This window comes from Mytilus trossulus, chromosome 3 (genome assembly GCF_036588685.1).
Source record: "Mytilus trossulus isolate FHL-02 chromosome 3, PNRI_Mtr1.1.1.hap1, whole genome shotgun sequence".
NCBI classification, from domain to species: Eukaryota; Metazoa; Mollusca; class Bivalvia; order Mytilida; family Mytilidae; genus Mytilus; species Mytilus trossulus.
In genome coordinates, this window is record NC_086375.1 from 79,181,692 (window position 1) to 79,203,285 (window position 21,594).

A 21,594-nucleotide genomic window follows, 5' to 3' on the forward strand; every position below is an offset into this window, starting at 1 on the left:
TAGTATTTAAGACTATTTGCAAGATATATTAAGGGCTCGCCAAAGAATTCACACACGTATGTACCCCGTATCTCCGTTGCCCCGCACATCTACTGTATTAACATGAACGTCCCCCCTCCCTTTTTGCAGTATTATTATATTTACTTTAAAAAATATACTGGAAATTAATAATATCTATTTCTGATATTTCTAATCGTATAAATGTTATTGAATATTCGTTCCATACGGAATTGCCTGCGAAAGGATCAATGCAGTTTTTAAATAAAATACAATGTATTCACAGGTAATCTCTTTGGTGTTGTGACACAGTCCCCACATTTAAAGTGTAAATTGTCAACCTCAGCGTCGTGAATATACCTTTTCGTATAAACATGTCTATTAAGTCGATACTATTGACTTCTAGTTTTTCTTTGCACAAACGGTCATGCATTTCTCAGACTACTATAGCATATTTATGAAGGCTTTAGGATAACATCCGATATGTACTGAATTATGCTTTAGTCTAGAAGAAACATAAATACTTATAGATTGTCTTTGGACTAGCTTTCAGTAACTGCGAGAACTCTTGTATCAGTTCTTCGTGCCTTTTATTTTGTAAATATAAGTTGGGTTTATGGTTTGTACCAACCTATCGAGTTAAGCTATTTCCTAATGTTTTTACGGTTTATTTAATATGTTGTGCTATAATGCCCCTAGTATATTATGTTGTTCCATAATGCCCCCTTGGTATATTATGTTATGTTATCAGTGATGCCCATTTGTAACTCCCGTCTCTTTTTTTTACCAAGTAAGTGCGATGGTTGGGCGTTTTATAAATAATTCAGTGATTTCTGATTGTCGTATTTGTTTTTCGTTCATGTTCGGTCATAAATCCTGTCGTTGATTTTTCCCGTTTGAACTGATTTGTTATGTTGGGGCATTTTCTAGAGGAAAATATGGCCGGGTATGGCTCACTGTTATAGGCCGTACGGAGACTAAGTCATATATTTAAAGTGAAAGTATGTTCAGTTCGTTGATTGATAAAGTCGAAAGTTTGGTTTTGATGTAGTTTTTATGGACTTCCCCCTTTCTGAATTTACCTTCGAGTTCGTTTTCTTTTTATTAACTCTTTCACTTTACCATATTCTAGCCTGCTGTGCAAGGTAACATTCATTTAGTGCACACTGGAGCATATGATTCGCTGCTCTTCAAATGCAATGTTACGTTCATTATATTCAAATTCACAAGAACATACTAGTATTCAATTCGAGCAAACATTGCAAGTTCTAACGAATATCGCCTTTCAAAAAGAACAGTCTGATATGGCAAATTTATTTTTAAATCCAGCAGTCAAATCAGAACATACATCACAACTGGCTGGAAAAAAACAAAAAAAACCATTCAGAACATATTTGCAAGTTTAACAAAGACGTCAACAGGAAACTTTATATACAGTTACCAAAAATGGTAGTTTTGTTTCAATTTTGTTTTGAAATAACTATAGTACTTGCACCTTCCAATACTGAGAACCATGCATTTTATATTTTATTTTAGAGGATTTTAAATATGGCTCTGGATACATAACCTTTTAAAAAAATGAAGAACTCTAGTATATTGTGGATTCATTTTCATTTGTTGAAAGCCAACTATTGTGGAATGTGTGGGTAATGTAAAACGACGTATCTAGATGTTTATTGAAGTACACTTTTCCCAAAGGTATGTGTATAGAGAGCAGAACAGCAGATTAATAAGTTATTTTATTTACACACGTATAAAGATATCATTGCATATAGTTGTATGACATACTAATGTAGATATGATGTTAAAATAATCTACTTTGTTTATTTGTACTTATTATTTGAGGACCATCAGCGGGGTAAATTATTAATAATGAGGATATTTTCTTAAATTTAAAAAAAACAATAGTCATATATAATGAACTTGTGGTGGAGTAATATTAATTTGGTTAACCTGGTTATCCTCTCACTTATATGACAGTTGCTTAAAATTCCATTGTTATAACAACGATATGTGAACAAAACAAACAGACATAATAGGTATAAACAAAAGATCCATTCAGAACAACAACTGTTTACATTGAGGAGAGGCTTTGCAGCCGAAAAAATCAGTCTTTTGCAGTTTCGGTTATATAGAGCCATAGACCAACTTAAACACTCTTGATAATTCAAAGTAGAAGTCCCTCCAAGTTTTAGGCAAGCCGTCTTGCACCTGTTAAATGAGAACAACAATCTTTTTGCAAAGAAAGACTTAATTTTTTCACACTGAAAATAAAAATTGACACAAGACTAGAGATGACACACAAATCTAAAACAGACCATATCAGGTACCACAGAAAAAGGAAAGTAATAGATACTCAGTAGAAGAAAGGCTTCAGGCTTAGTCATTGTCAGTGAAAGACCAACTTCATTTTGGTAATTCAATTCAATATTTTAATATACAAGTAGACTAGTATAGTAGCTCACAACAAGGGTGCTTAAAAAAGAATCTGTGTAGACTTTAGTAACTCAACAAAATAGTCCAACCTATTTCTTTTCCATTACCTTTGTTGATGGCTTACTAGCTCTCTAGGGATAATTTTCTTGCTTTACTGCTTTAAATGTAAAGTTAACTGACAGGCTAAGTTGAAGGAAAGAGAAAATACCGATTTTGCTTGTCATAAAGAGTTCTTTCATTTAAATATCAGGCCTTTCGGTTTTAATGTGGCTCATGCTGTCTTTTGAGAACTAATGCAGATACTCATTGTTATAGCTTTGCAGGATTGCAAATGCTTATTTGAACGATTGGTTTGCTATTCAGAAAAGATGGTGCTAAACAATTAGTGAACTTTCAGAACCTACAACTGTAAGAAAAATTCGATGTTTCATGGGCATGGGATCATACTTACTCTCTAAAGGTCATATCAAACGTCTATAAGACAGACATCTCTTATACATCTCATTCTGACTAAAAAGTATGTTAAGTTTATGATCAGTTGATTATTTGAAGGCTTTTGATTTCCTGAGATATAATACAACTTTTATACCATCCAGTGTGAATCGAATACTTGCTACCAAAAAACCGGACGTCTTGTACACAGATTCCAGTTATAGCTGACCCTTGCTTGATTGGATGATCAAAACGACGAGGAGACGCCATTCTAAGTTGATAACAACAAACTCGATCTTTCGCAAATCGACAATCGAAAAGAAAGGTTTCACACTCTATTACACACTGCCAAAATAAGAACATTACCTGCACAATGCCGAATTTATTACATAAACCGACCATACGCAGCTCTTACGCATTTTAGAATAATCTATTCGCACCCAGATAAAAAAAAAGCAATAATAGCGCCTAATATCTCAAGATTCAACTGTCAGGTCAATATTTTGAAAGGCAAAGACAATCGTCTTGTCGATCTTCTATCAGCACCTTTAACATATAATGACATCCAGATAGTAGAATCTGACTAAGACGAACCAGACACAGACGACGAGTCCTTGTAATCAGTGTTATCAAATCAGATAAGTTTAACCAAAGGAACTTTGTTATTGTCAAGTTAATATCATAAGCAAGACAATCAAAATAAAATTAAACACTACTTACATGTAGATGTAAACAAAGGACGAAAGAAAAAGGACGAGGAAGTTAAATGATCAAAAAGAGATTTCAAGAGGGAGATGCTTGCAAGACTGAACAAGCACGTTAATTAAAATAAGTTGTAGGCAAACATTTAATAATCAAGTCAGTGGAATGAGCAGATCTGGCATGATTGATAGAAATTTAGAAAGCTGTTATTGATTGATATTACAAGTCCAAAATAATATGCTAAAAGTTCCTCAGAGTTAATCCAAGGGAAAACGGGACAATGATCTTCATGATCAGATACGTCATATACGCAATAACTCCAATGTTAGTTGTTAATTTTGGGTAAAGATTAACAATGCCTATATCAAAGAAACATGTATACTTGGTTACAAAAATCAAAAATATGGTAATGAATTTTGATTAGACCTACAAAAAGAGTGGAATTATTAACTACAGTTTTGGACCTGCCTTGACATCGTTATTGCACCTGGATTTTTATTTGATGCCATTTGTTTTCGCTATTGAGGTTCCGTATATCGCCAAGTTATTCAATTCCAATGAAACTAAACTGTGCACCACTTGTTGCGGACTTGTTTCTGTACTGTTATGATATCAATTGTTGACTAAATCAAGCAAAGACCCATTGAAACAACGGCTGATTGTTAAACAAAATAACAAAAATACTGAACTCCAAGAAAATTCAAAATGGAAAATGACAAAATCATCAAACGAAAGGATAACAACTGTAATATTCCTGACTTGGTACACACATTTTCTTTGTAGAAAATGGTGGATAAACTCTGATTTTATAGGTAGCTAAACTTATCACTTGCATGACATTCGCAGAAAAAATCATTATATTGACAACGATGTGTGAACAAAACAAACAGACAAAATAGGATAAATGACGTCAAAAAATTCACATTGCATGTAAAAGATATTATAAATAATACAAAGGACAATACCAAACAAAGAATAAGGAAAAATGTACAGAAGTAAGGGACAATTCCAGACAAAGAATAAGGAACAATGCACAGAATGTAAGGGACAGTTTCAGACAAAGAACAAGTCATAAGATAAGTCATTGTCCTCTGTATAATGTGGTTTGTTATGGGTACTTTGTCTGGTACTGTCTTCTGTATTGATTTGTTCATACTTGTTCTTTGTCTGGTATTTCAACTGAATTCTGTGTTTTGTTACTAGTGATTTGCCTGGTACTATCCTCTGTATTCTGTGTTTTGTTACTAGTGATTTATCTTGCATTATCCTCAGTATTCTGTGTTTTGTTACTTGTTCTTTGTCTGGTATTGTCCTCTGTGTTCTGTGCTTTGTTACTTGTTCCATGTCTGGTATCGTCCTCTGTGGTTTGTTACTTGTTCTGTATCTGGTATTGTCCTCTGTGTTCTGTTATTTTGTTACTTGTTCTTTGTCTGGTATTGTCCTCAGTGTTTTGTTACTTGTTCTTTGTCTGGTATCGTCCTCTATGTTCTGTGTTTTGTTACTTGTTCCATGTCTGGTATCGTCCTCTGTGGTTTGTTACTTGTTCTGTATTTGGTATTGTCCTCTGTGTTCTGTTTTTTGTTACTTGTTCTTTGTCTGGTATTGTCCTCAGTGTTTTGTTACTTGTTCTTTGTCTGGTATCGTCCTCTATGTTCTGTGTTTTGTTACTTGTTCTTTGTCTGGTATTGTCCTCAGTGTTTTGTTACTTGTTCTTTGTCTGATATTGTCCTCTATGTTTTGTTACTTGTTCTTTGTGTGATATTATCCTCTGTGTTTTGTTACTTGTCCTTTGTCTCGTATTGTCCTCTATGTTCTGTGTAATGTTACTTTTCTTTGTCTGGTATCGTCCTCTATGTTCTGTGTTTTGTTACTTGTTCTTTGTCTGGTATTGTCCTCAGTGTTTTGTTACTTGTTCTTCGTCTGATATCGTCCTCTATGTTCTGTGTTTTGTTAGTTGTTCTTTGTCTGGAATTGTCCTCTATTTTCTGTGTTTTGTTACCTGTTCTTTGTCTGGTTTTATCCTCTATGTTCTATGTTCTGTGTTTTGTTACTTGTTCTTTGTCTGGCATTAACCTCTGTGTTCTGTGTTTTGTTACTTGTTCTTTGCCTGGTATTGTCCTAAGTGTTCTGTGTTTTGTCCCTTGTCTGGTACTATCCTCTGTGTTCTGTGTTTTGTTGCTTATGATTTGCCTAGTATTGCCCTAAGTGTTCTGTGGTTTGTCACTTGTTCTTTGCCTGGTATTGTCCTCCGTGTTCTGTGTATTGTTCCTTGTCTGGCATTAAGCTCTGTGTTCTGTGTTTTTGTTACTTGTTCTTTGCCTGGTATTGTCCTAAGTGTTCTGTGTTTTGTTCTTTGTTTGGTATTGTCCTCTGTGTTCTGTGTTTTGTTACTTATGATTTGTTTAGTATTGCCCTAAGTGTTCTGTTGTTTGTCACTTGTTCTTTGTCTGGTATTGTCCTCCGTGTTTTGTTACTTATTCTTTGTCTTGTATTGTCCTCTGTGTTCTGTGTTTGTTACTTGTTCTTTGTCTGGTATTGTCCTCTGTGTTTTGTTACTTATTCTTTGTCTTGTATTGTCCTCTGTGTTCTGTGTAATGTTACTTGTTCTTTGTCTGGTACTGTCCTCTGTGTTCTGTTGTTTTGTTATTTGTTCTTTGTCTGGTATTGTCCTCTGTGTAATGTTACTTATGATTTGTCTAGTATTGTCCTTTGTGTTCTATGTTTTGTTACTTGTTCTTTGTCTGGTATTGTCCTCTGTGTTATGTTACTTGATCTTTGTCTGGTATCGTCCTCTGTGGTTTGTTACTTGTTCTGTATCTGGTATTGTCCTCTGTGTTCTGTTATTTTGTTTCTTGTTCTTTGCCTGGTATTGTCCTCTGTGATCTGTTGTTTTGTTACTTGTTTTTTGTCTGGTATTGTCCTCTGTGTTTTGTTACTTGTTCTTTGTCTGGTATCGTTCTCTGTGATGTGTGTTTTGTTTCTTGTTCTTTGTCTGTTATTGTCTTCTATGTTCTGTTACATGTTATTTGTGTGGTATTGTCCTCTGTGTTTTGTTACTTGTTCTTTTTCTCGTATCGTCCTCTATGTTCTGTGTTTTGTTACTTGTTCTTTGTCTGGTATCGTCATCTATGTTCTGTGTTTTGTTACTTGTTCTTTGTCTGGTATTGTCCTCAGTGTTTTGTTACTTGTTCTTTGTCTGGTATCGTTCTCTGTGATGTGTGTTTTGTTTCTTGTTCTTTGTCTGTTATTGTCTTCTATGTTCTGTTACATGTTATTTGTGTGGTATTGTCCTCTGTGTTTTGTTACTTGTTCTTTTTCTCGTATCGTCCTCTATGTTCTGTGTTTTGTTACGTGTCCTTTGTCTGGTATCGTCTTCTATGTTCTGTGTTTTGTTAGTTGTTCTTTGTCTGGTTTTGTCCTCTGTGTTTTATGTTCTGTGTTTTGTAAATTGTTCTTTGTCTGTCATTAACCTCTGTGTTCTGTGTTTTGTTACTTGTTCTTTGCCTGGTATTGTCCTAAGTGTTCTGTGTTTTGTTCCTTGTCTGGTACTATCCTCTGTGTTCTGTGTTTTGTTACTTATGATTTGTCTAGTATTGCCCTAAGTGTTCTGTGGATTGTCACTTGTTCTTTGCCTGGTATTTTCCTTCGTGTTCTGTGTTTTTTTCCTTGTCTGGTATTGTCCTCTGTGTTCTGTGTTTTGTTACTTATGATTTGTGTAGTATTGCCCTAAGTGTTCTGTGGTTTGTCACTTGTTCTTTGTCTGGTATTGTCCTCCGTGTTTTGTTACTTATTCTTTGTCTGGTATTGTCCTCTGTGTTTTGTTACTAATTCTTTGTCTTGTATTGTCCTCTGTGTTCTGTGTAATGTTACTTGTTCTTTGTCTGGTATTGTCCTCTGTGTTCTGTTGTTTTGTTATTTGTTCTTTGTCTGGTATTGTCCTCTGTGTAATGTTACTTATGATTTGTCTGGTATTGTCCTCTGTGTTATGTTACTTATGAATTGTCAAGTATTGTCCTCTGTGTTCTGTTTTAATACTTGATCTTTGTCTGGTATTGTCCTCTATGTTTTGTTACTTGTTCTTTGTCTAGTATTGTCCTCTATATTCAGATGCTTTGTTACTTGTTCTTTGTCTGGTATTGTCCTCTGTGTTCTTTGTCCTGTATTGTCCTCTGTGTTCTGTGTACTGTTACTTGTTCTTTGTCTGGTATCGTCCTCTGTGTTCTGTTACTTGCCCTTTGTCTGGTATTGTCCTCTGTGTTTTGTTATTTATTATTTGTCTAGTATTGTTCACTGTATTCTGTTTTTTTGTTACTTATGATGTTAAAGAAAAATGTTGTTTGTCTGGTATCGTCCTCGGTGTAATGGTACTTGTTGTTTGTCTGGTATCGTCCTCGGTGTAATGGTACTTGTTGTTTGTCTGGTATCGTCCTCGGTGTAATGGTACTTGTTGTTTGTCTGGTATCGTCCTCGGTGTAATGGTACTTGTTGTTTGTCTGGTATCGTCCTCGGTGTAATGGTACTTGTTGTTTGTCTGGTATCGTCCTCGGTGTAATGGTACTTGTTGTTTGTCTGGTATCGTCCTCGGTGTAATGGTACTTGTTGTTTGTCTGGTATCGTCCTCGGTGTAATGGTACTTGTTGTTTGTCTGGTATCGTCCTCGGTGTAATGGTACTTGTTGTTTGTCTGGTATCGTCCTCGGTGTAATGGTACTTGTTGTTTGTCTGGTATCGTCCTCGGTGTAATGGTACTTGTTGTTTGTCTGGTATCGTCCTCGGTGTAATGGTACTTGTTGTTTGTCTGGTATCGTCCTCGGTGTAATGGTACTTGTTGTTTGTCTGGTATCGTCCTCGGTGTAATGGTACTTGTTGTTTGTCTGGTATCGTCCTCTGTGAAATGGTACTTATTGTTTGTCTGGTATCGTCCTCGGTGTAATGGTACTTGTTGTTTGTCTGGTATCGTCCTCGGTGTAATGGTACTTGTTGTTTGTCTGGTATCGTCCTCGGTGTAATGGTACTTGTTGTTTGTCTGGTATCGTCCTCTGTGAAATGGTACTTATTGTTTGTCTGGTATCGTCCTCTGTGTAATGGTACTTGTTGTTTGTCTGGTATCGTCCTCTGTGTAATGGTACTTGTTGTTTGTCTGGTATTGTCCTCTGTGTCCTGTTATTTGTTTTCTTTGTCTGGTATTGTCATCTGTTTTGTTTCTTATGATTTGTCTAGTATTGTCCTCAGTATTCTGTTTTATTACTTATGTTTTCCATGGTATTGCCCTCTGTGTTTTGTTACTTAAAAGATTTGCCTCTGTATTATGTTGAAATAAAATGTTCTTGGTCTGGTATTATCCACTGTGTTCTGTGTATTGTCCACTGTATTATGTTTTTGCTATGAGTTTTGTTGAGCCTGTGACTTCTGTTGCAGAAAGCTTGACATAGGGATAGTGATTCATGAGTTCACTTCTTTTAAAGCTTTATATTTTAGAAGGTGGAAGACCTGGATCCTTCATACTTTGTATATATTTGCCTTATGATATGAATTTCCATCTGTCACATGTCCATTGTCCTTGACCTCATTTTAATGGTTCAGTGACATTAGGATAAAAAAAGTTCAGATTTTTTGTACTTTTAATTTCTTTCTTAGTAATAGGATAACTATATTTGGTATGTGTGTATCTTGCAAGGTCCTCCTGCCTGTCAGACAGTTTTCACTTCACCTCCACCTCATTTCATCAGTGAACAAGGTTTAGTTTTGGAGGTCAAGTCCATATCTCAGATACTATAAGCAATAGGTCTAGTATATTTAGTGTATGGAAGGATTGTAAGGTGTACATGTCCAATTGATGTGTCATCTGAACTAAACTTCATTTTCATGGTTATTTGGTCAAAGTTAAGTTTTTGAGTTTTGGTCTTTTTATTTAATACTATATGCAATAGGCCAACTACATTTGGTGTATGGAAATATTTTATGATGTACATGTCCGCTTTGCATGGTTCACCTGACCTTGACCTCATTTTCATGGTCCGTTGGTCAATGTTTAGTTTTCTTGGTTAAGCCTGTTTCTTAGAAACTACAAGCACTACCATAGGTCAACTATATTTAGTATATTGAATGATTGTAAGGTGTATATGTATTTCTCATTTGATTTATATGACCTTGACCTCGTTTTCAACGGTTTCAATGGTTAGTAAAGAAGGCCTGACATTTTAGTGTGTGCACTCTTGTGAATTATTTTGTATATACCTGGTAACCTTAAAACCTTTACTGATGCATGAAAGAAGAATAATTAAATTTAATACTGTGGTATGTTCGATTGCTGTTTTATTGAAAAGTCTTACTTACATTGAGAACTTGATTTTATGGTTTAAAAAAAGTTTCCTTACAAGCTTAAGCATTAAGGAAATGTATAATTCTTGAAACTCAAATTTTGTTTGTTTGTTTGTTTTTACCTTTAAATCCATTGAAAATGGGTACCCAACAAATGAAAATACACCCATAATATGAATAATATTCCAACTCACTATTTCAAGTTTTCATTTTAATACATTTTATATTCAATACATCTTCAATAACTCAACAATAATGTGGTAAAAGAAATACATTTATATCCTCAGGTAGTAACTTAAATTCCACAAATATGTAGAAGTACACAATACAATTAGACCTCTGCTTGGAATCTCCATCAAGTATGTAATTGACATCATGCTATGCTGGATTCATCTGTAATCATTTTGAAAAACACAATTTTTGTACTGTTGATCTCAGCTGTTATCTATTTCCTTTAATTGTTTTTCAATGTCTAGTTTTCTAGCCTGTAATGTCTGTATTCTAGATCTGTTTGTTTCTAATCTGTTTTCTAATGCTTGTATCAAAGGTCCACTCATTACTTCAGTTATATGGCACAGAGATTTGGTATAAACTGAAAATATAAAATAGTACTCATTTTCATTATAATTTACAAAAATGTTTGGTTAAGTAAACAAGAATAATGTTATCCCTTTGTCAGGTGGAGGTTAGGTGGAGCATTATGGTTTTATGGTCTGTGTTCAGTCCATATGTTACTCTACCCAATATCTGTTGGGTTTTGGGTTTCAATAAATTACCATGAAACTGTCCTTACATCCACTTGAAACTAAGTACACACATTCACTATGATGAGAACTCACTTAATATGGAAGTGTGATAGTGGAAGAAATGAAAATGTATTGTTGAATTTGATCATTTATTCACCATTGAAACATCAAATAACATAATGAATTTGCTCTCAGATTATCAATTTCATGCAAAAGTTACAAAGGAGAACTGGAATTCATTTCAACTATTTTTAACTACTATATTTTTTTTTTATCATTTATAGATGTAAAACATATATGATCAATTGTTTTACTAAAAGGGGTCATTTTAAAGTCCTGGAAAGTTTAAAAGAAAGATTTGCTCCAGTAAAATATTTCACTACCTGATACATTATGAAGTTTGGTAATGAGATCCAAGTCTGTTCCGTCTGTTGTTTTACTGAAAGCCTCCTTTTCCTCTTGACAGAGTATTCTTGGTAACTGTACTAAGGAATCCATACAAGCTTTACCTATTCCTTTACTGGGTTCAATATAAAATGGTACTTCTTTTCTTGCATACCTATAATTTAAGATAATATCATTATTGGGTTCATGTGTATGTTACTTCCGTAATTATGTATTTTTTCAGTTTTTTTTAAATTTAGCAACAGAATGAATAAAGATGTAGTTGAAACTCACCTTTTAAAAAATTTGATGGAAGATGGTGCAAGTACATGTATTGCATAAATTAAAATCTTGCATAATTTTCAGGTTGAAAATCTCAAAAAACAGTTTAACTTCATCCCATTAAAGTGTGCCTTTTCAATGGCAGGATTCTTGTAGGTGGTTATCTTTTGTCACAACTGTTTTTTTTTTTGTCCTATGGAGAACTGTGTGAGTGTTAAGTTAAATCAACTTGTTAATATCCACATCATATTGGACTCACATTGATTAACCTCTCATTGACATGTTATCACATCTCCCTATTTTTATATTTATTTTGTGTTTTTAGAATGTACAAATAATAACATTCATTATAAAATTAACAGTCATTTTCAATCAATTAATACTGTGGATTCATTATTATTCCTTGGATATAAATTTTAATTGATTTCAAAAGTTCCAATGTCCAATGACTTATAAATTGTATAAAGGAATGTATGCAGACTTTGGCAAAACCAAGAAATCAAATATCAACAAAAATGAAAATTTTCCTCAATCCATGAAAAAATTAGTTCCACAGTATTAATATTCTATAACTTTGTGTAGTTCTGACACTGATATGTTTGAGTTCTACTGCATACTTCAGTATCAAAACCCCCTCAACTGAGCATTTATTATTCAAGAACACTTTAGAATTGGATAATGCATCTACTCAATTTCAGTTGAGCCATCTTAGCAAATTCCTCTATGAAAAATATTGTTATACTTTTTGTATATGTAAGAAATGACCAGGAATTGTCTCATCAGATTTTGGGCAATATGGTGGTAATGGTAACGTTTTCTTCTGTTGCTCAGCCCATGTCGTAAACTTTATATGTATGATGGCTTGTTTCAAAGCTGAGACATTTTTACATATGTGGTTAAATTTTCGGGGTACGAAGTGTGATTCATTTTTTCGTAAATTAGCAAACCCTGAGTATCCTTTTGCGATGCTGCTCCTCATGGTTAAAAATCTCATTTTTAACACAATTAGTGCTTTGAAAATTTAATACTTTGAACACATTTAATAGCTCCATACTTTTTACACATTTATTCTGTGTTCCCCTGCTTTCTAAATTGACACAAATGGTTCAGCTCAGTCATTTTTTCATTATAAAAATGTGACAAATATATATATATCACTTCACAGAGATTTTTTGTTTACACATGACTTTTGAGTTCCTCATTTCAAGGCGCATTAGGGATATTGTCCCAATTAAGGATTGAAATGTTATTTATAGCATTTTTCAATATAAATTGAAAATAAATAAATTGAATAGAAATAGTATCCAATGAAGCTTACTAAGAAGTCAACTAACTTGAAACATAAACATACCACATCTTTTTTATAAATAAATGGGGAATGTATAAAAAAGATGTGGTATGATTGCCAATGAGACAACTATCCACAAAAGACCAAAATCACACAAACATTAACTATTATAGGTCACCGTACGGCCTTCAACAATGAGCAAAGCCCATACCGCATATAGTCAGCTATAAAAAGCCCCAATAAGACAATGTAAAACAATTCAAGTGAGAAAACTAACGGCCTTATTTATGTAAAAAAATGTGTCCATGCCATGATGGGACACAAATGATGCCCCAGAATGCATATAACGTAATAAAGGGACATAACTCACAAAAGTTATGCTACTTAAATTCCCTTTTTATCTGAGTTTTATGGTAATAAGCATTGTGTGTAATTTTCATAACATTTGGTTATGGCAACTTAAGTCGGAGAAAGAAAAATTCAGCTTTTTTCTTCCAGTAGTAAAGGGGTATACACATGTAACTCAAGAACAGTTTTTGCAACGCTATCCAAATTAGACCTTAATCTGGATTTGGTGGTAATAAGCATTATGATCATAACATTTAGTTGAGGCAAACTTAAGTTAGAGATTGAGAATGGAAACCAATTTTGGGCACTTACAGACATACAAGGGTAAAACGTAATGCCCCCTCCATTACTGCAGGGGCATTAAAAGTTTAATCAAAATGATAAAGGTATATCGAAACATCTTGAAATTCCTATCTTATCTAGAAAGTATTAAAAAATGTAATCAAATTTAAATAAAGTGAGCTTTGCAAATATTTTAACATCTACTTTTCTTACCATTGAGCCCAAGTCAACCTGCTCATGGTTTCTTTTTATAGATTTTATAATAATCTTATGTAAAATAAGAAGATGTGGTACAAGTAAAACTACAAATGAGTCAAATGTCCAACATGAGTCAAACTTATGGAAGACAGCTCTCTCACGTGCAAACAACCCATAACTGATAAAAATAAGGACATATACATGTACATCAAACATGGCGACAAATTCTACTGTTTACTATGGAACCATGAGACATCACAAGTATACTGTTTTATAGAAAATATTAAACACAACTATGTACGTATTTAGATCTGTTATTTGCAAATAACTAAATTCAGTAAATGAAATGGTATTTTAATACATACTGAGGAGGATAGTCTTCCATAGCTTGATTGATAGACTGAAAGCAGGTCACTTCTATTCTGTTTAACTGTAAGGGAAAAATGACATTTATTCATTTGTAATGTTTGTATCTAGTTAACTTAATTATTTCCAATAATTGCCTCTCATTATCTAACTTTCATCACAATGTGTAATTTGTAGAGCTAAATTACTTAAAGAGTTTTTTATGGTCTCTATTGAAGGCCTTACTGTGACTTTGAGATGAATAACAGCAATAAAAGCACTGTTCAACAGATTTCAGGGTGCTTTTGTTCATATTCATTTTTGTGCCATAGATGGATACTTAATATCCCTTGTTTTTGTGATATTTTTCACTATAAGTTAATGAGATATCTCCTATATCCTTTGTTTTTATTTTATCTTTCACTATGAGTTAATGAGATATCTCCTAAATGCTTTGTTTTTCTATTATTTTTCACGCTATTTATTGAGTTATCGCCCATATCCCTCTTTTTCTATTAATTTTTCTGTGTTAATGAGATATCTCCCATATGCTTTTTTTAAATTTTTTATCTTTTACTAAAAATTATTGAGTTATCTCCCATATCCTTTGTTTTTATTTTATCCTTCACTATAGTTTATTTGGTTACCTCCCATATCTTTTGTTTTTATTTCATCTTTCACTATGTTTTATTGAGTTATCTCCCATAATATTTGTTTTCCTATTTGATTTCACTATAATGTATTGAGTTATCTCCCATATTTGTTGTTTTTATTTTATCTTTCACTTTGTTTTATTGAGTTATCTCCCATATACTTTGTTTTCCTATTATCTTTCACTATAATGTATTGAGTTGTCTCCCATATTTTTTGTTTTTATTTTATCTTTCACTATAACTTATTGAGTTATATCCCATAGCCTTTGTTTTTCACTATAATTTTATACAGTTATCTCCCATATTTTTTTGTTTTCTATGATTTTTCACTATAATTTATTGAGTTATTTCCCAATCTAATTAAAATTAAAACTCTCACTCGCTAATTTTTTATGCTTGGTCGCTATGGGAGCACACAGCAACCAAGCATAAAAAATAAGCGAGTGAGAGATTTAATTCTAATAAGTTTGAGTTATCTCCCATATCGTTTGTTTTTATTGTATTTTTTACTATGAGTTATTGAGATATCTCCTATATCCTCCTTTTTTTTTTTATGTGACTCCCACTAATGAAAAGGTGTAATTGGCTTACTGAATTACCTCCCTTGACATTTATGTCATACAAAAAAAAAATAACATTTTTTTTTTGTCAACAGAAGATAGGAAGCAAAAAAATAATCTAAACCAGCTTATTTACTGAGACAATTTACATTTAGTTCTAGTAATGTGTGTAGTTTTTCTAGTTATCTCCCCTCATCTAACACATATGTTAGGGATACTGAGTTAACATATATCCCCTCATCTAACACATATGTTAGGGATACTAAGTTAACATATATCCCCTCATCTAACACATATGTTAGGGATACTGAGTTAACATATATCCCCTCATCTAACACATATGTTAGGGATACTGAGTTAACATATATCCCCTCATCTAACACACATGTTAGGGATACTGAGTTAACATATATCCCCTCATCTAACACACATGTTAGGGATACTGAGTTAACATATATCCCCTCATCTAACACACATGTTAGGGATACTGAGTTAACATATATCCCCTCATCTAACACACATGTTAGGGATACTGAGTTAACATATATCCCCTCATCTAACACACATGTTAGGGATACTGAGTTAACATATATCCCCTCATCTAACACACATGTTAGGGATACTGAGTTAACATATATCCCCTCATCTAACACATATGTTAGGGATACTGAGTTAACATATATCCCCTCATCTAACACATATGTTAGGGATACTGAGTTAACATATATCCCCTCATCTAACACATATGTTAGGGATACTGAGTTAACTTCCTGTTGGTCCCTTGTTATCTCCCCTCATCTAACACATATGTTGGGGATACTGAGTTAACTTCCTGTTGGTCCCTTGATCTTACTTTGAATGAAGATAACTGCTGCAACTTGTCAGTGTGTGATCTTCTAAATTCATACAAATACAACCCCTTTACATTCACTTACTTTTGTAGATTTATCTTCATTGAATACTGAAAATATTAGTCCAACAAAACCTTCGTCCATCATTTGATACATAGCTTGAGTTTGTACATCTACAAAATAAACAAATACAAAAATATATAGTTTGCCTATGTAAAATATGAATACATTGTTTTAATAAATCATGGAATTTGGATACACTTTACCAACTGATAAAAGAATTAAACGTTCTCATTTAAATATGTTTTATAAAATTTATTACAAGACTGTATGGTTAATGCAATTTAGTTATATTTAGAATGAAATTGTCATCACCAAATTAAGTTAAAAATTTGTACACATAAAAATGTGAACATAAGAAACCAACATAACATTGTACACTGCCTATGCCTATCTTTATTAGTATTTCCTTTAAATCACCTACAAAAATACTCATCAAAATAAGATTGTCTTGTGTTCTAAGGAGATCAATGTACATCAATGATATACTGAAGTTATAATAAATCTTACCAACATGTGACGGCCACACAGTTATATGTGGATGTGAATGATACCAGCCTAGTACTCTCATTGGTCTACACAATTCTTTTGCCATTCTCTAAAATTATTAATTTATCTTTTATATATTTATTGTGTTTTTTCTTCATTATATCAGTGTACATAATTTTGAGTGTTTAGTTAATTTATAACTCATTTTTCAAACTTTCCCTGGCAGCTTTGCAATAAAGTTTTTACTTCCATTAAAGTTGAAAATAAAAATCTTTTTTTTTAACTACCTACTTGTATAAGAATGTATACATGTAATTTTGCAAGTAATTATCTTCCAGAAAAAGCTATGGCATTTCATTATTTCAACAAGCATTGCCTGGAGTCTAGAATTCATTTCAATCCTTTGAGGGCATATGATACAGTTACAGGGGAGGAAATGATGTTGCTTATGTAAATTGTTAAGTTCGCAACGTCAAACTATGACTTACAGGGAAAAGATTCAGTATTCAGCTGATTTTTATTATTCAAACTTATATAACTTGAAAAGGAGTTCATGCACCCCTCTTTTTTAAAATGCCATTTGGTTTGATTATGTTAGAAGATTATGTGTGCCAATTTCCATAAAAACGTAAATAAAGCATTTTTTTAAATTTGATAAATATGGCAAAAATATACGTTTTTTTTCTACATTCATGAACATTTGATAAATATAAGTTATTTGAAAAACAAATTGCACAAATTTCAAGGACATTTATATAAAACAGAATTTACAAATAACAGCTTGTGTTTATCTTTTAAAACAAAAAAGATAACAGGCTATTATTTGAACTTGGAATTATTTTTAATTATGGAATTTGCATAATTTCTTGTGTTTAAATTTTTTTAATAAATTCCAAGTTTATTTTGTATTATAATCTTTTGAGCGTTTAATAACATTTTCCATACAATGTATTTTGGTTAGATAGTGTTGTGCGCGGCACAGTACATTCTATTGAAAATATACTATTTTCTTAGTAATAGAAAGTGTTGTGCACAGCACAGAACATTTCAGTACAGAAAAAACATGGAATTTATTAAAAATTTCAATAACAAGAAATCAAGCAAATTCCATAATTAAATTAAATATCTGATATGTTTTACTGTCGAAAGGAATTTTTTTTCCACAAATCCATATTTTTACTCAAAAAGTAGCGCATGAAGGTATATATTTTTTATTACATATTTGATTTAATCAGGCAAAAAATAGCCCATATACAAATTGTCAGCAAAATTTCAATATGGGATCAAAACTGTATCATATGCCCTTAACCTGACTTGAAATCTTGGTTTGGTACTGACACACAGTTTTATTTTTTGTTCTTGAACATCTCATTCCACTAGCTAGATCATAATTTGTATATATTTTAACCCACTATTGAAAAACCAACACATAAAAGCTACCAGGAAAATGGCTGCTACAGTAAAATTTTGAATATTGATAAACATTATTTCTTACATCATTCATGTCCTTGTTTTGCCCATAGTTTTCTGAAGTATTCACACAGCTTAAAACAAACCATATAAATTACCAGTTTGTTTGAGACAACAATATATGGACTTTTTTCCTAACAATATGACAAGTCCACTAAATGGGTATTTAAAACATGATTACTATAACTCAATGATTTATTTTCCTTGCAAAATCTAATTAATTTTATTCAAATTAGATGAATATATTATATGTACATGGTAATTATTTTGATGAAAAACACTTAAATCAGTGAAAAACAGGTATTATTAGGCATTGTAATACTATCTTATTATTTTAATTGATATTTGTTTTATGTGTCAAAAAGCATCAACGTGTGTACATAAGTTGACACTTGTGTCCACTGCAAAAAAGTGGGTAACTCATAATGAACTGTACATGTACCTCTGCCTTAGTGGAAGCATCTGACAACTGTTCTGGTGATATTTCTACTCTGTCAGCCTGTTTATCTGATCTCTGTAGCATGATAACAGCTGAGATGTGAGATATACGATTCTCGTCAATCTAGAAAAAGAAGAAAAAAAGTAGAAATTTTTACTCCATAAGTTAAAATCGTTAAAATGTAGGAAATATGAAAAAAAAATAACAATTGGACAAAGGTGCAACCATCAAATGTGAAGATGTTAATCTATCATAGAGATATTTAATGCAATCATTAATTAATACTCAGTTTCACATAATCATGATAATGTTTACAAATAAGTTTAGGAAAAGAACTTAACATACTATAATGTACTTAATGATATATACATATAGGAAGATGTGGTGATGTGCCAATGAGACAACTCTCCATCCAAATAACAATTTAAAAAAAAAAAAAAGGTAAACCATTATCATGATTATAGGTCAATGTACAAGCTTCAACACGGAGCCTTGGCTCACACCAAACAACAAGCTATAATGGGCCCCAAAATTACTAGTGTAAAACCATTCAAACAGGATATACATGTATATATAGGACCATTTTTACTACTACACATATAAAATAGACCAAAAATTCTATTCAAACATAAATGCTGCAACTGCTTTAAAGGGGCATTGGTTGTCTAATTCATGTTCACTGATTTGACTTTAGTTCTCATATTTGATTTATAACATACTAAAACATATATCCAAATTATAATAAGTCTGAAATAAACAATTTTAAGGCATTGGCTCGATACTATATGTATTTTATCCTGTGGTTTTCTATGTTGTTATGTTATGCTATTGTTTCAGAAAACGGGAGAAGGTTTGGTACCATTAAAACATTTAACCCCGCTGCAAATGTTTGCACCTGTCTGAAGTCAGGAATCTGATGTACAGTAGCTGTCCTTAGTTTGTTTATGTAATTTATACATGTTTCTCGTTTTTTATATAAATTAGATTGTTGGTTTTCCCATTTGAATGGTTTTACACTAGTAATTTTGGGGCCCTTTAGAGCTTTTTGTTTGGTGTGAGCCAAGGCTCTGTGTTGAATGCCGTGCATTGACCTATAATGGTTTACTTTTATAAATTGTTATTTGGATGGAGAGTTGTCTCATTGGCTCTCACACCACATGTTCCTATATCTATCATGGTTTTGTTTGTACAATGTATTTTAATCTAGACGCCATCTTATTAACTATCAAGTTGACCAACCGTAGACTGCAGAGTGTCTGATTTATAAGTGATATAACATAAATCACCTTATTGCTACTTGTCCCCATGACTGGATATTTTAAAGGTTACTGTAAAATTTTGACATTACAATAGAAAATATCTGAAGCCACAATGGAAAAGTAATTTTTGTAACGTCAAAAAATCTACTGGTGCAGATTCTCAGGTCTAGCTGAACAGTTTCTTTGAATAGCAATAAGGTGTATAATGGTGGTGTTCCGTTAAATGATATCTTCAGTTCTTCATCCTATTATGGGAACGACTCAGTGATTCCCTATATAATCAACCAAAACTTTCCCAGAAAAAGGGTTGAGGCAAGCAACCTGGGCACCATCCCCTAAATCTCCCTCTGCTGAATGTTAAACATATTCATATTATTAATTAGTCAGGCAGGATCCTCCAAACCTAAGGTGGAGGTACCATCTGTAAAGGATTCTAGTGAGGGTGACATGCAAAATGCCTCTGCTAAACAGCATTGTAAGGAGCTAATTTGGAATGCCTTTGCATTATATTAATCTTGTAAGCTTATCAAGTCTTAATTTATGTTATTGGCACCAGGAAAGAAGATGTTGATGTATGAAGTATAAATTAAAAAAAGAGTTATAAAAAATTATCCCATTACCTCGCCTATCAATAACCCCATTACTTCCTCTCTTTCTGTTGACAAAGCATGTGTCAAACAAACCATGTACGCATCTGACTCTAGGCAAACACATTTTATAACCATTTTTAACAAAATTTCATAGTCGACAGTGAATCACTTGCATTGGTTTTCAGCTAGATCTGTTCATTTCGCACCTTCTAAAGAAAAGAATGCTCAGACGTTAAAAAGGTTGTAAAATATGATAATTGATGAATTTGATGAAATTTATAACATAATATTGCAATTTCACATGTTTCCATGAAACATAATTAAGTTTTTATAGTTAACTGATTAATATATTCAAAGAAACTGACACATACAGTAGATACCTGATGATGCGCCCAAATACCAACATCCAGTCAGATACAAAATTTTGATTTAATAGTCATTATAGTTTGTATAAATTAAAATTAATAAAAAGAGTATTAATCCAGAGACACCTAATTTGATTGAATGGAATGTTTTAAGAAAGACTGTTTAGAAAATGTTATTCTAAAATATGAAACAAGATGATATTTTATTTGTATGTTACTGCCTTCCTCCCATCAGCAGAAGAGCTTCGTGTCGGACCATCGGACTGTCAGATTAATGGACTGTTGGAATATCGAACCATCGGACTATCGATCTGTCGGACTACTGGACTGTCGGAATTTAGGGTTGTCGGATTATAGCTACGCTAGCTAGTTCAAATAATTTTGACATCTTGCAAGGCTATTTTAATTTTTTTTCTGTGATACCTACCTACAAAGTCTTATACTGTAAATTCAGAAATTATTGTGTGCATTTATTATTGCGATTTTGTCATTTTAAACTAAAATGCGATTGTTTTCTTTGCGATAGAATTTGCAAAAAATTGTTCATAATAAGAATTTCAAAATGCCAGTTAAGATTATTGCGATTATAAACCTGACGCATTTTTTTGCAATATAGAAAACATCGTAATAGTTTATGAATTTACAGTAATTTTAGGCCTCAAATAAAATATTGTTTGTTTCCCCAATCCAGACCAATTAACCACATGCAGCCTAAGCCACAATCAGATGTGCATTTCATATTGGGTCTATGTTATAGGCTTCTAAAGACAAGAAGATACACTTAACATAAGTATTAAATCTTTGAACTGAAGAAGAGAGTATATGGGGCATCACAAAGAATATTACTGAACGCTATATTTCATGCAACATAGGTATACATGAATCCCAAATTTATAAGTTCAATGAAGTCCAAATTTCCTATTTGTATGAAGATTATAAATGGCAAAACAAAGAATTCAAGTATTCTTGAAAAACATTTTTTTTCTCAATCCATGAAAATTGATATCCAGGAAAATAAATAAATCCACAGAATATATTAAAGTAGATAAGCATGAATGATTGCAATAAAGGTAAAACCAAATAGCTAAATAGCAATTT

The 21,594-nt window shown here is 32.5% G+C and overlaps 1 protein-coding gene across 1 annotated transcript; it reads right to left on the reverse strand.

The window, feature by feature from the left end:
• Window positions 1–10,076: 10,076 nt before the first annotated feature.
• On the reverse strand, window positions 10,077–20,344 carry LOC134712541 (lys-63-specific deubiquitinase BRCC36-like). Its single transcript, XM_063574188.1, has 7 exons — window positions 20,162–20,344; window positions 18,286–18,405; window positions 16,395–16,482; window positions 15,909–15,997; window positions 13,781–13,845; window positions 11,017–11,192; window positions 10,077–10,479 (listed from the first exon to the last, which is right to left on the reverse strand). Exons 1-7 carry the CDS (start codon window positions 20,264–20,266, stop codon window positions 10,322–10,324), a joined length of 801 nt encoding a protein of 266 aa, XP_063430258.1. The 5' UTR covers window positions 20,267–20,344; the 3' UTR covers window positions 10,077–10,321.
• Between the last annotated feature and the right edge of the window lie 1,250 nt (window positions 20,345–21,594).

Bases quoted from the DNA above. Each gene is read 5' to 3' on its own strand.
- LOC134712541 (XM_063574188.1), bottom strand. From the start codon at position 20,266: ATGGTTATAAAATGTGTTTGCCTAGAGTCAGATGCGTACATGGTTTGT. The intron at 18,406-20,161 runs GTAATGGGATAA...TTCTTTTTCTAG, and splicing joins TGGGGTTATTGATAGGCGAG to ATTGACGAGAATCGTATATC. The intron at 11,193-13,780 runs GTATGTATTAAA...CTTAAATTATAG, and splicing joins ATGGAAGACTATCCTCCTCA to GTATGCAAGAAAAGAAGTAC.